We start from the raw sequence: 12,015 nt of genomic DNA on the forward strand, positions 1-12,015 counted from the left end.
TGCAGGCACTGAACCGGCAATGTTGTTGTATGTAAAAGGTGAATTTAGAAAAGCAAATGCGGCTTCAGTGCAGGCACAGACCCTGCATTTTCTATGGGAATTTGGCTTAACTAATGCAACAGGCGCTTATGAAAGGAATGCTGTTTTCATTTGTTTTGTCTGTGGGTGTTTTTTTTCCTCTTAACTGACATACTTGATGCAAAACAAGCAGAGGTTCGATATCCACCTTAGTGATACGGGGGTGGGGGTAGGGGGGATATTGAAAATGGTGAATTAAATATAAAATGGATAATTCTGATTAGTGTGACAAAAATCATGTGTGTATAAACGGAATCTGACGGTGTTGACTCCCTTGTTCATTTTTTGACTCTGAATTCTGTTTAACTCTTTCAGTGGAGCGGTGCACCCCATAGCTTGTATGGTTCCTTCAGGTCTTCATATTTTGTATTATTTGGACCAATTTCTGTGTTCTAGATTCAAGACACATCCTTCATCCTGTGCATTGCCTACGTACAGCCTGAGATCCCAGTGAAGCACCTGAAGAACCTCAACACTGTGCCCAGCAGCAAGCTGCTGTACCACCGGCTGGACCTCCTGGGGCAGCCCAGCGCTTGCCTGCACTTCAAGCAGCTGGCAACTGTTGGTAAGAGCAAACTTAAGGAAGAGAGAAGTAATATGAAGCCAACCACTTGTCTATCACATTTGAAAGCTCTATAGGAGTGAGAAAGATTGACACTAAAGCTTGCACGTCGTTCACGGTACCTTGTCACGGTGTTTAAATTCTCTGAAGCAGTTTCCTTGAAACCCCACCTCTCCCCCTTTTTTTTTTTTTTTTTTGTGCAATGCAGAGAGTCCAACAGTGATGCTGTCTGCAGGCAGCTTCTCCTCTCCATACGAGCACCTGAGCCAGCCAGAGACCAAGCGCATGGTGGAACACTACACCGCCTACCTCAGCGACAACACACGCCTCATCGCCAACCCAGGGCTCAAAGTACGCAGCGCAGCTTCACCATAGCTCTCCCCCGCTTCAAAACTAGCAATGGACAAATAGTGCAGGTTTCATTGCTGTAATCAGTTTGGTGGCATATTTATTTTTATTTAAACATCTATTCACCAAAGTGTGTTTGCTAGTAATTTATTTTATGTTACACTATATAAATCATTAGCTTTAGCTAGCTTCAGTTATTTGGTTAACTCTTTCAGCACTATATAGTTTTACAGAAAGATAACCCCGAGTATAATTCAGTACTGTCGGTGTCTTGTGCTGTAACACACGGGCCCACACTGTATACCTGTTTAGAGTTCTCTTTCCTGGACCCAGGCAGGTCTGCAGTGTTGTAAGAGTTAATGTGTTCTCAGGCCTGTCTTGAAGAAGCCCTGGCTGCAGCTTCGTGTCTTCTCATACACGTCTTAACCCTGCTGTGTTTTCTTATTGTCTTCTAGTCTTCTGTCAGAAATGAAGTAATGGCTACCAGTCACGTAACCGATGAATGGATGACACAAATGGAAATGAGTGGCCTGAACAGTTACATTGTGCGTCGTTACATAGCAACGCCCAATGGGGTGCTGAGGATTTACCCTGGCTCCCTCATGGATAAAGCGTTCGATCCCACCAGAAGACAATGGTAGGTTTTTTAAAGCTCCATTGTAAAGTGTCTGCAAGCAGTCCCATAGGATAATAGACTACAGTTAATAGACTCCAAAGCAGGTCATGAGGGTCATTGTTATAAGAGTCAAAAGTAGCACAGGGCGGTCAGACTGTATGTGTGTACGTGTGTTTTTATTTTAATTGGTTGAACACTTTACTACAGTAAGCATATTTTCTGTATCTCTTATTTAATGTGCGTATAAATATGTTGATTTCAGACACTACATAATAAACACCCACATTTTATTTTAAAGAAATATCTTTAAAAACAATGTTTGGTTTTGTGTGCTCTCTTTCCAGGTACCTTCACGCTGTGGCCAATCCAGGCCTGATCACCTTCACTGGACCCTACCTGGATGTCGGAGGAGCTGGATACGTGGTCACTATCAGCCACACGATCCATGCCTCCAGGTAATAACAAGCAAGCATACATAGAGTGTAGAAATACTTGCATAGAGAGAGGTTATAAATGAGGCACTTATCCAAACAAGAAATCATCCCCATTCCTTCTTAAAGTAGAAGAGGTTCTAAATGAAACAAACGCAAGCCCCTGTTTTTGGGTTTAAATGATACACACAAAAGGTTGTTTCTGAGATGTGAAATACCTCCCTGTCATGCTGTCAGACCACCGTGAGCTGGAATCTGTCTGCTGATGGCCATTGTGTATTCTCTATAGGCTTCGGTTTAACCAGCAGATTGGTCTAGCTCTTCTGAACACATTACCTGGGGTGGGTGCTGCTATTAACTGCCTGCTTTCCCCCACAAGCTCCCAGATGGCCTCCGGTTATGCTGTAGCAGTGATGGGCATCGACTTCACCCTCAGATACTTCTACAAGGTCCTGCTGGACTTGCTGCCCATCTGCAACCAGGACAGGGGCAACAAAATTAGGTAACCCCTCCGGGACAGTGAGCTCAGTTTGGACTCTTAAGACGGTTATTGTTAGTTCTCAAAGGACTTGCTTAATGATGCCCCGCTGAGGCTCTCAAAGACTTTTTAAATGCAACTAAGCTGATCTTTCTCATTTTGAAAATTCTCCCATGGCCCCTTTCAAGCGTCTGAAGTTGTAGTTCTTACAAAAGGAATTGTAGGCTGTGTGGTGTGGTGTAGTCATTCTGGGTTATTCCCAGCGTGTTTACATTCCCTTCGGTCACATCTTATGAATGTTAAAGCACCTCTGTACCCTCCAGAGCTGTCAGAATCAAAGTACAGCAGGTACACCAGAGTGTAACCATTAACCTGTCCCCCTGAAACACTAGTTCCTAGCAGAGGTAAGAAATACCCCACTTGTTCTGAAGAGTCTTAGCCAGGGTAAACTCTTAGAGCAGAGTTGCAAGGGGACGGTTGGGGAACCAGATTCATTTAGACATGGTGATGTAATGACAGAAGTACTGTGAATAGAAGCAAAAAGAAGAAAACGTCCATTTAAGCTAACTCTGAAATACCCGTTGCCAATTTTCTGTCTGAGGAGGCTCGACCTGTATAAATGCATCTGTCTGTTTAATGATAAAGGATCCTTTATGACAGGAAGACTATATTTCTGCAGCTCAGCCAGGAATGGGATTAAAATGCAATCTGATGGTATTATACTTGTCATTTACTTTACTTTATACTCGCTTTACATTTTAGTCCTTGAGCTTTGTTTTCAGATGTGTTTTCTACCAAAATACACCAATAAACCAAGTACAGTTTAGCTGCTGTGTTCTGACCAAAGAATCAGGGCTGGGCTCAATTCCTTCAAAGGAACTGGAATTGATATTTTAGTGACATTAACAATTGTTGTGATTTGTTCAACTGTTTTCATTTGAAGCCAGTTGAATTGAATATCCATGACTTTGATTTAAGTAAGGTGTTGCCACTGTGCGAGACGTTCATTTGAACAGAGTTCTGCTAATTGCAGTTTTGATCCGTGGTGTGTTGGAATTGATTAAAAAGAGAATGAGACTTGGAATCTGTGTTTTGGGGAGGGTCCCTTATAACCAGTGCTTCCTGTTTCAGATGTTTCATAATGGAAGACAGGGGTTACCTGGTAGCGCACCCGACTCTCATTGACCCCAAAGGCCATGCCCCTGTGGAGCAGCAGCATATCACACACAAGGTAGGACCTCGTTGTAATGAAGCAACATGTGTGCTTCCAGCAGTGTGGGCTGAGCTGGGTTAGGACAGGGCTGTTTCCCCTCAAGCAGGTACATGCAGTAAAGATTGCTAACTTTGATATTGCAGGAGCCTTTGGTAGCGAACGATATCCTCAACCATCCGAACTTCGTGAAGAAAAACCTGTGCAATAGCTTCAGTGACAGAACAGTGCAGCGCTTCTACAAGTTCAACACCAGCATTATTGTAAGTGTTTGTGTGTGTGTGTGTGTGCTGAGAGATGTGCTTCTGTCCTTTTTTAAAATATTTTGCTGCTGTCTATAAATGTTTATCATGTAGGTATGAATGTATGTGAAGTTAAGGGTTGCTGTGCATTAAATCCGAGAATAGAAATCAACTTGGCTGAGCTGCTTGACCTGAGCAAGGCTACCTTGTCCTTTAGCCCCATCTAGCGATTCAAATAAGAACTACCACCGCCTGGTTTGAACTAAATATTTTATGAAGGAAAGGTGTTTAAAAACGTCATTAAACAGTGGTAAATGAAAACTACAACAGTAAACACATCTTTCTAATTAAAACATGTTTATTGAAACCCTTAGAATATTCAGTTCACTACCAATATGTGTTAACAGAATTCACAACCCTGTCTGAGGCACTCATCTACTAAAATATAGTAACAAAGCTCAGTTGAATCATAAGGTTTTTTTTTTTGCACTTTCTTTATTATAATAAAACCAGTTGCACTACATTAAGACCGTAGTCACAGCCAGCTACACTGTATCTTGTAGCTGTTCTGAACTCTTCTGCTCCCTGCAGGGTGACCTGACGAATCTGGTGCATGGAAGCCACTGTTCCAAGTACCGGCTGACCCGGATCCCAGGCACCAACGCCTTTGCAGGGATTGTGAATGAAACCTGTGATTCCCTGGCTTTCTGTGCCTGCAGCATGGTGGATAGGCTCTGCCTCAACTGTCACAGGTGAGGAAACAATCTCTAACCCTTTCATGCATGGAATGATTATTTGCCCATTTTTTTCCATTGCTTTTAATTGGGGGGAGGGATGATATCCTCGTATGAGGTCATCATGCATTTGTGTCCCATATAAAGACTAGAAGAGAGGTTTTTGTTTTGTATCTGGCCCCAAAAGAGGTCACCAGGTATGAAAGGGTTTAAAAAAATAATAATTATTGGGTGTTTCGTTTGCTACAGCACATTTGAGCATTTGTCTAGGAGGTCAGCGCTAATTTAAACAATTTCTAAATCTTCAGATTGATTTGATTACTGCTTGTGGTGTTTACAATTCCATGGAAATGTAGCAGTTGCTCAGAATGGAGTAGTTGAGTCTAAAATGAGCTCTGTCCAAAAATGAAACAGATATTCCATAGTGTGTCTCCTCTTATTGCAGGATGGAGCAGAATGAGTGTGAATGCCCTTGTGAGTGCCCTCTAGAGGTCAATGAATGCACTGGCAGTCTTACCAACGCAGAGAACCGGTAAGGACGTGGAACCTTAAGATATGAAGTATAACTTGTGGTTAATGGCTGTAATAGCAATGCTGTACATAGCTATTCTTGTTTTGAGTTCACAGACCTGATAAGTGATATATTTCTCCCATGACAAAGGATTATGAAGGTTGTCCTCAGAGTCTAATTCCAAGCCCTGAAAAGCCAACAAGCTTGGGTATATGTGATTTAAAGCCTGGGGATTGGTGGTGGGTGGCTCTCAAACGCTTTGTGTCCGTTGCCACAGGAACCCCAGCTGTGAAGTACACCAGGACCCCTTATCTTTGACGCTGATTGACCCCGGGCTGCAGGACACACTGCCACAGTGCATCAATACCAGGTGTAACCAGAGGTTCACCAGCAGGTAATTCCATTTCTTTAATATCCTCAGAATGCTTTTGTGGACAGGTGCGAAGAAGCCACTATCGCAGCTACCCTGTCACACACCTTGTACACAGGAGCCCCATCAGGACTGGGCTGATGCACATCGTCTCCAGTTTACTGCATCCTCACAATTCCAGTCTAGGGTTGGTATATAAACGGAGAGCTCAGTGAACATGCCCACTGTGTTGTTGCAGCGATTGCTTTGGGGTGCTGGACTGTGAATGGTGTGCGGTGGACAGCGATGGGAAGACTCACCTCGACAAGCCCTATTGCGCTCTTCAGAAGGAATGCTTCGGGGGCATTGTGGGAGCCAAGAGTCCCTATGTGGATGACATGGGCATTTTAAGTAAGTTATTGATACAGTCTTTTAAAGAAAACGTATTGCATTAATGTTATCAGCATGTTGGCAGAAATAGATTTGTTGTGAGAGTTGTACAGGTCAGCAATGTTCCTTTCTTTCAGCAGAGTAAGCAGGATTCCTAGCACAGCAAAGCAAGCGCACCCTTTTGCGGTCACCTCTGCACATTCTTTACTATCAATTCTTAACAGCATAAACGAATAGTAGACGCTTTAAACGATAGTGTGAGTAGTAGATGCTTTTAAATTCGGTATTAAGCTCTCCCATCTGCTGGATGTGGCAGATGTAAGAACAAGTGATGTGACATGTGATATGCTTGCATAAAATGAACTGGGTTATTCCCATGACAGCTTGTAAAAAATAGTCAATACCTAGCCAAGGATGATGATAACTGAATTAGAGAGGACATCCTAATCTTAGGAAAATGATGTGTGTAAAATGATCACACACACACACACACACACACATCTTTGCTCTGTTGCATCCAAAAACTATCAGGAAGACATCTGCCCTGATCCATTCCTGCTGATCTCGTATTAATGCAAAGTAACTCCATTGCATCACTCCGTTCTTTTAGAATATATGCCTGTGGTAAGGGATAAAGTGACAGACTTTATGGCTGTCTTGCAAACTTGTTCTAATGACAGAATAAACAAAATACCACCAATGTATGCAGGAGTGTTTCATGATAGTTCTCTCTTTCTTGCTACAAAATGTCCAAGTTTGACTCTCTTCCTTGTCCATGTGACCTGCTGTAATTGGAACCACTCACACACATGCCAGGTCAAGTACGTGCAAAACCACATTCCTCCTAATGAAGCCATTAAGAGGTCCCTGACACTCCACCCCAGACTGATTCAGTGAGGTGCTGTAACTCTGAGAACTAACGGATTCCTTCTTGCTCTTCTCTAGGTGATGAAGTGATCACACTGAACATGATTAAAAGCGCCCCGGTGGGGCCTGTGGCTGGGGGGATCATGGGCTGTATCATGGTGCTGGTTCTAGCAGTGTACGCTTACAGACACCAGATACACAGGAGGAGTCACCAGCACATGTCCCCACTTGCAGCGCAGGGTAAGGAGCTGCAGTTTCAATGTTTTTTTTTTTTTTTTTTTTTCGAGTGTGTTTGGGGGTAGAGTGCATGCTGCTGTTGTGTATTGAGACATTGCGCTGGCAGTTAACTCAAGTCTAGTCTAACATGTGACCTTTTGAAATGTGTTTTTCCACTTTTAAGTTAATGGGTTGATAAATTAGGATTATTAAACTGCACCAATGAGATTAATCAAGGAATTATCTAAGGTAACAAGCTTTTCTATTAATGAGTTAAGACCATGGCATTATTCGTCAAAATTTGAGTACAGTGGAATTGCTATTACAAACACCAAAGGAGCTGAGTAAAAGGCATCATAAATACCAGTGGCCAATGCAGCTTTTCCTTGTTTATTTATTTTTCTAAATCGCAGCATATGCACTGTAAATTGTTTGCTCTGAGTATTCGTACTTAATTAACAACACAGTTTGAAAGCTTTGTCATTTCTCTTTGCCTACAGAAATGTCTGTGCGAATGTCAAACTTGGATAATGAGAGGGATGAAGACAGCCATGAAGACAGAGGCATTAGTAAGTGTTTCACAAACATTCCCCCCCCCCCCCCAAGCGTTTTGATGCCTGTAAGATGGCTCTTCTCATCCATGAACAATTAGCGCTGCTGCCTACAGCTGTGAAACGACTGCGTTTGCTTTGGGAGAGCTGCTAATAAGCAAAGTGGAGCCTGGCCTCACTGCACAGGGCATGGATTTAGCTCTCGCTTAAAGTAATCTGTAAAGAGAGTGAACAGGACATCCACAGTGAGAACGTGTTGTAACAAAGTGGCTGTGTGTTTGAACAGTGAGTAACACACGGTTCATCGCCGCGGTGATCGAGAGACGCAGCCACAGTCCAGAGAGGAGAAGACGCTACTGGGGGAGGTCAGGGACTGAGAGCGATCACGGTAAGAAAAAAATAAAGGGGGAAAAAAAAACATTAAAGAAAAATTATACAGTTTACAAGAAGGGGGCTTCCCCTTTCGCGAAACTGTAGCGTGTCTGCCTGTAGTGCGGAGGGTCAGCGGTTTGAATCCGAGCTGCGGTGAATGTAAAAATAAATTAAACCGTTGCACTATCAAACCTGTCTGATTCACTTCAGGTTTGCCAATGTGATGTTGATCAGTGAGTTCCAGTTCGCAATAGCCCTTTAACAGCAGTCCGCTGTGTTTGTCACCTGCAGGCTACAGCACCATGAGCCCTCAGGAGGACAGTGAGAACCCGCCCTGCAATAACGACCCCCTGTCGGCCGGAGTGGACGTTGGGAACCACGACGAAGATCTGGACCTGGACACGCCGCCACAGACGGCCGCTTTGTTAAGCCACAAGTTCCACCCATACAGACACCCTCACCACTACTCCCTGCACCCCAGCCACCATTTGCAGGCAGCCGTCACTGTTCACACTGTGGACGCCGAGTGCTGAAGCGCCGCCCACGTTGGCGTTACCTGACCGGGGTTAATCAGCGGACTGCAGAATTATATACAGCCCTCCTGCAGCCAGACACTGAACTAACTGAGAACTGGACTGTTTGAGAGACTGCCTGCTGTTCTGAAAGTGGAACTCGAACGCCTGAACAGGTGCAGGTTTTGGAATATGGCAAATAATAGAAAGTGGTGTTTTACTGATTTTTGAAAGTCTTGTGGAAAACCAGAGCTACTATGTGTGTGTGTGTGTGTGTGTGTGTGTATATAAAAATTGCAAACCATGCATCTCAGATTTAAACAAAAAAAATAAAGGATTATTTTTCTACTATTTATTTAAAAAAAAAATTAAATGGTTGTTGTAGATTGAGTTGGACTGAGATCTTTTACATGAGAGGAGATGTGAAGCCAACACATTGGAACAACCAGCATTACCTGACAAATGAAACCTTTACCACTTACTGCCCTCTTTGTTGTGCAGTAAAGAAAATGTCATTGTTAAATGTACGGTACATTTTTAATAATACACGTAGCTAAGTAGATGACCTTTCAAAGACTGCAGAAAATAATATGATGTTTTGAATGACCTAACCTGTTAAATAGTACAGGACTGCACAATTGTTGATTTTAAAACCATGTGATTTTACAGAATATTTTATACATTTTAAAAGAAATATTGCTGCTCCTTGATCAGGCTAAATCTCTTAATGTTTTGTTACAGGGAAAGCCAATATTCCTCATTAATAAGCTGATCCATACTCTCTTAATACCTTGATCGAAAGTAGAAGTGTATGATTTTGTATATAGAAAGTGTAATTAATAGAATGGCAATATCAAATGGTTTTTATATTTAAGAATTAACCCATGCACTGTTGGCAAGTGTACTGTGTAGACTTTTTACCTGGGAAACAGGAAAACTGAACTTGGATACTGCAATTCACTGCTTCAGAGAACATACATGCTGTTTAACAGTCAGTTATCCTGCAATTTGAGAAGATAGTTATTGAAAAAAAAGGGTTTGTGTTTACAGTCCTTTTTGTATATACTTTATTTTTATTTTTTGGAAAGAAAATTCAAATCACATTCCATGTACACTGTGTATGTATAACTGGTCAACAGACCATGCACGAACAGGAAGTTCATTTTACACCAGTGTGTCCTGATTGTCAGTTCTGTGTTGTAAACAGCAAGTTAGAAATACAAATGATTGCATCTTCAATCCAAATGCCAGTACTTGTACTGAATCAAATTAAATACTACAGGAGTGCATGTACTGTACTGTTATCTCTATGAAGCAGACCCCCTTGTCACTTGATCCAGGTGTAATTGATCTATTTTAAGCTAGGTCAAATGATACCTGTTCAGTATTGATCTGTACCATTTCAGTATGTCAAGTAGCCTCTCTGTTCGTTTTAATTGTGAAGCTGAGGGAGCACGAAGCCACTGTGTGGCTTGGAACTTGATTTCAGGAGACAAGGTTTCAGGCCACTGCATGGCACACCAGGGGAGACTTGGGGTTTGATACAACAAAATTGTCTCAAACTTGGTCTCCCGGTCTCCTAGAACCAGGTTTCAAGCCACTGCTCCTAAAAAAGTGACTTTGTGTTTCCTCAGCTTATGGTCTCTGGATTTCTCCCAGTCATCCAACAGCCCTGAAGGAACATCATGGAAGAATTGCCTTGTATGGTTTGATCCACACTCCTCCTCTTCTAGCTGTTGTATGCCTGGGCTGATTTTTGTAGTGAGTCGCATTAAACAAACAATGGTGATGCAGTCGCTGTCATCTGTGCTGGGATTTTTATTTATTTATTTATACTTTTATAGCCACACAGGCTCGCTCTTTTTTTTTTTTTTTTTTTTTTACTTATACACAGGGTACTTTGAACCTCGTTTTAATTTCTTTCTTTAAAGACAAAGACTTAGTTATGCATACGCTTGGAGCATTCTAATTTATTATTTACAAACTGTACATAATTGTGTATAACAGTACCGTCATGAGTTCGAACCCTTTGTGTTCTCTTAGTTAGTAGATCTACTGTGTTCAGTGTCATTTTATAATTAGCCTAAAACTGGAAGTCAGTGCAGTATATCAAATTAAATTTGTTTTGGTTATAAAATGGTTTGTGAATTTATTTATTTGAGAGTGAAATAGTTAGAGGAACCCCTAAAGAAACATTAAAAAAAAATAATAATAATCCATTTAAATTTCTTTACATAAATGAACGCTTTTTATATCAGCAATTAGTTGCCTGCCTGTGAGATCACGTACCGCAAGATATTCATAGGAACAAATGAAAGTTACTGTTTAATAAAAAGCCAAATATATTCCTGCTGAATTTTGGCAGACACCCTTAAATTCAAAGCAAATGCTACGGATTGAATTCCAAATTGTGTTTAAGCAGCTGATGTAAAAAAAAAAAAAAAAATTGTTGAAGTGAACCAGCAATTAAAACAGAGCCCTTTTGAAGTGAACAGTGTTCTTTTGCACTGAAGTGCGCATGTGAATACAAAAGGAAGAGTTATTTTCCTCGCTGTATGTGACAATCGATTCAGAATGTGTAAGCTGCAAGAGAATGTGTTTGTGATAATGATTCGATTACATTCTGCTGGTCAAGATTAAGGTTACAAGCCTTGCATCAAAAAGGAAATGTCAAGAACTGGAACAGCAACAATCAACTACTCTAACTGTCAAGAAACTGCAAGCCTGTCGCTGCTCTGTGCCAGAAGAACTTCAAACAAGCTGCTACATACACCGTCTCCAGGAGCCAGTGTCAAACCATGCCAAGACTGCATGCATTGGCATTGTAGAGTGGCTGTTGGAGTAAGCAGACAGATGGTATGCTGGATATTTTAAAGATTTAGAGGCGGTTGTTATGTTAGCACTCTGTTAAGCTCTTGCCAGTAAAACTTAATTTACCAAGAGAAAAGACTTTCACTTCCACTGCAGGGATGGAAGTAAAACTCCTATTGCATAACAGTTTCACCCATTCCAGGTTTTATTCTGAGCTTGATTAGCCACACAAGTAACAAGCTCATAGCAAAACCAGGAATGGATCAGACTGCTATGCCAAAGTGTCCTTTTTTCCATCCCTGCACGCTCCCGTGCTGTTGCCCTTGTCATTACCCAGGTTCACAACTTCATGTGCTCTACATAACTTGTCTGTGTTGAAGCACTGAATGTTTTACAAACTTACATTTGCTATGATTCCTCAGAACTACAAACTATCACACGAGGACCCCCTCCACTGCTACCCACACATACTACCTTGCAGGCATGAGTTTGATTGCTTTCCTAGGTGTTCAATTAGTCAGCTTTGGTACTTGCTGACACCTACACCACTGTTACTGTATGTGCCTCAGCCATCTTCTTTCTAACAACTTCTACACTCTGTGCGTTTCACCATGCAAACCTAAAACAGGACTGTTATCATTATTTTGTTTTTTTGCATATTACAATATTATTAAGAATATGGTCTTATTCTCGTGCATATTTACAGTTAAACACACTAATAAGTGACTATTTCCTGT

General features: G+C 41.7%; 1 protein-coding gene across 1 annotated transcript in view; it reads left to right on the forward strand.

Moving 5' to 3' along the window:
* Positions 1-10,958, forward strand: part of LOC121327416 (VWFA and cache domain-containing protein 1-like) — a 50,218-nt gene extending 39,260 nt beyond the window's left edge. The window contains exons 13-27 of the mRNA XM_041271473.1: positions 475-643; positions 849-991; positions 1,444-1,625; positions 1,949-2,059; positions 2,415-2,537; positions 3,645-3,744; positions 3,870-3,986; positions 4,557-4,717; positions 5,145-5,231; positions 5,488-5,604; positions 5,819-5,970; positions 6,895-7,056; positions 7,533-7,601; positions 7,870-7,971; positions 8,247-10,958. Of these exons, the coding sequence (XP_041127407.1) occupies positions 475-643; positions 849-991; positions 1,444-1,625; positions 1,949-2,059; positions 2,415-2,537; positions 3,645-3,744; positions 3,870-3,986; positions 4,557-4,717; positions 5,145-5,231; positions 5,488-5,604; positions 5,819-5,970; positions 6,895-7,056; positions 7,533-7,601; positions 7,870-7,971; positions 8,247-8,488 (2,037 nt within the window). The 3' untranslated portion in view covers positions 8,489-10,958. The remainder of the gene's footprint in view (positions 1-474; positions 644-848; positions 992-1,443; positions 1,626-1,948; positions 2,060-2,414; positions 2,538-3,644; positions 3,745-3,869; positions 3,987-4,556; positions 4,718-5,144; positions 5,232-5,487; positions 5,605-5,818; positions 5,971-6,894; positions 7,057-7,532; positions 7,602-7,869; positions 7,972-8,246) is intronic.
* The last annotated feature ends 1,057 nt before the right edge of the window (positions 10,959-12,015 follow it).

This window comes from Polyodon spathula, chromosome 14 (genome assembly GCF_017654505.1).
Source record: "Polyodon spathula isolate WHYD16114869_AA chromosome 14, ASM1765450v1, whole genome shotgun sequence".
NCBI classification, from domain to species: domain Eukaryota; kingdom Metazoa; phylum Chordata; class Actinopteri; order Acipenseriformes; family Polyodontidae; genus Polyodon; species Polyodon spathula.